Below are 1651 nucleotides of genomic sequence, written 5' to 3' on the forward strand. Positions count from 1 at the left end.
CAACATGCAAGCTGGACATTGGACGGTCAAAGTTATGGTATCATCGCGCACAGCTCAAGTACGCCCATGAGTGCACTGAAGGCTTTGGCGACATGTCTATCTTTTTCCGTGCCATTGCGCACCTCGTGCGACCTTCTCGCGTACAGAAAGACGATGCGATTCCGCCCGAGACCTTCCACTACGACAAGGACAGGCTGCTACGCGTTCGCAATGACGTTCTCGATGCCGTGAACATTGTCATCTGCATGCGTATCTACGAACACGTCCTACGCATTCTCGGCGAGCGCCAAAGCGAGATGGAGACAAACAACTTGTACTTATCCTTGGTCGCCATCCTCTAGTCGACGTCCACCAATGTCGTTCAAGCCAAGCGCTGGGCGGAGGCTGTCCCGCACATGGCCGTTGAGATCTTCCGCTATGCTAAAGCCCCAGCCTATATGCTCGCCATGGTCGAGTCCGCACTTGGCGAAGTCCTTTCTAACCCCCACGACGAACTCTTCCTGGAAGTGGAAGCCGACTATCACCGGCGTCTTTTAATGGACCTCTGCAACCGCGTTCGGGAATATAAGGGGATGAGCAGCTGGAGCCTGTACACAGCCGCTGTAGAGAAAAGGATACCCACCAGCGGCAATATGCCCCGCGACTTTTATGAATGCCTGCGAGACGGTATGGACAGTGGCGTCAGTGATCTGGCCGTGAGGTTGGCACACGTCGGGATTCTGCACTGGTGGGTCTGGGCGGACCTGGCGTATCTCGGCGAGTGATACTTTGTTCTCCTCTTTCGATACTGCGTTTTTGCTTACTGGGGTCTGTCTGCGAATTTCGGTCACTCGTTTTGGTCGAAACAAATATACGTATATCTCATAAGCAATCTTCAACACTACAGTGGCATTCGAAGCAGTAGCGAGGAAGACTGAGGACTACTGTGATTGCCAAAAGGCCACTTCAAGGTCAAAGTCATGTTTTGGAAAGCCAGACCAGGGGAAGGGCTGTTGCAGGTCCGATGTCACCAAAGTAGCGGCCGAGCAAGGAGGACGGCGCATTTTACTTAATAAGAAGGAAGGCCCAAACGGACTTACCCTTTTGACTTCATACACACCAGTAACATGAACCCCAACCCTGAAGATTTACAGGAAGACTCGAGAGTGAACATGTCGTGGTGATGCTCATGTGCGAACGCGCTCATAGAAGCGGCGTACGGCACGTCTCAGTTGCCATCCAAAACGGGGAACCCAGTGCTCCACGCTAGTCAGTTCTTTGACCAGCCTACCAACTCAGCCGTACCATGACAGACGGAGCAGTAAACACAGAATGTGTCTTTTTCATCGATTGCCTCTTCAGCTTGGTCGGTTTGCGCCGAGAATTTAGGTCACGGCTGCCTCTCTAAAAGCTCCCTAATGTGAGCACCTTCCTTCCACACCAACAAGGTAGCGTATTAACGACACAAGAGAGGTTATAGCACAGAGAAAGAGTCTCTGCATTGGATGGGCTGTCTCATGGGCACCTTGGCTCATCCTGGTCGTTGTGTGCCACCTATTTCCTTGGGTGGTTTTGTCAGCCGCTGTTGGCGCTGCCTTTGGCTTCTGCCGCGGGGAGATATACTCAGCTACATATCGTGGTGCGACGTAGATACTGTGGGCAACTACGCAGG

At 52.6% G+C, this 1651-nt stretch overlaps 2 protein-coding genes across 2 annotated transcripts; both read left to right on the forward strand.

Moving 5' to 3' along the window:
- Positions 1-53: 53 nt before the first annotated feature.
- On the forward strand, positions 54-341 carry J7T54_004137 (uncharacterized protein; the record flags this gene model as incomplete). Its single annotated transcript, XM_051510731.1, has 1 exon — positions 54-341. A coding segment is annotated over one exon (288 nt), but the record flags the coding sequence as incomplete, so codon positions are not given.
- A 54-nt stretch (positions 342-395) lies between these two features.
- Positions 396-764, forward strand: J7T54_004138 (T-complex protein 11; the record flags this gene model as incomplete). The annotated part of the gene is made up of 1 exon (XM_051510732.1): positions 396-764. One exon carries the CDS (start codon positions 396-398, stop codon positions 762-764), a length of 369 nt encoding a protein of 122 aa, XP_051358398.1.
- Positions 765-1651: the final 887 nt, after the last annotated feature.

Source organism: Emericellopsis cladophorae, assembly GCF_022114955.1.
Source record: "Emericellopsis cladophorae strain MUM 19.33 chromosome Unknown NODE_217_length_2761_cov_40_602459, whole genome shotgun sequence".
Classification (NCBI taxonomy): Eukaryota; Fungi; Ascomycota; class Sordariomycetes; order Hypocreales; family Bionectriaceae; genus Emericellopsis; species Emericellopsis cladophorae.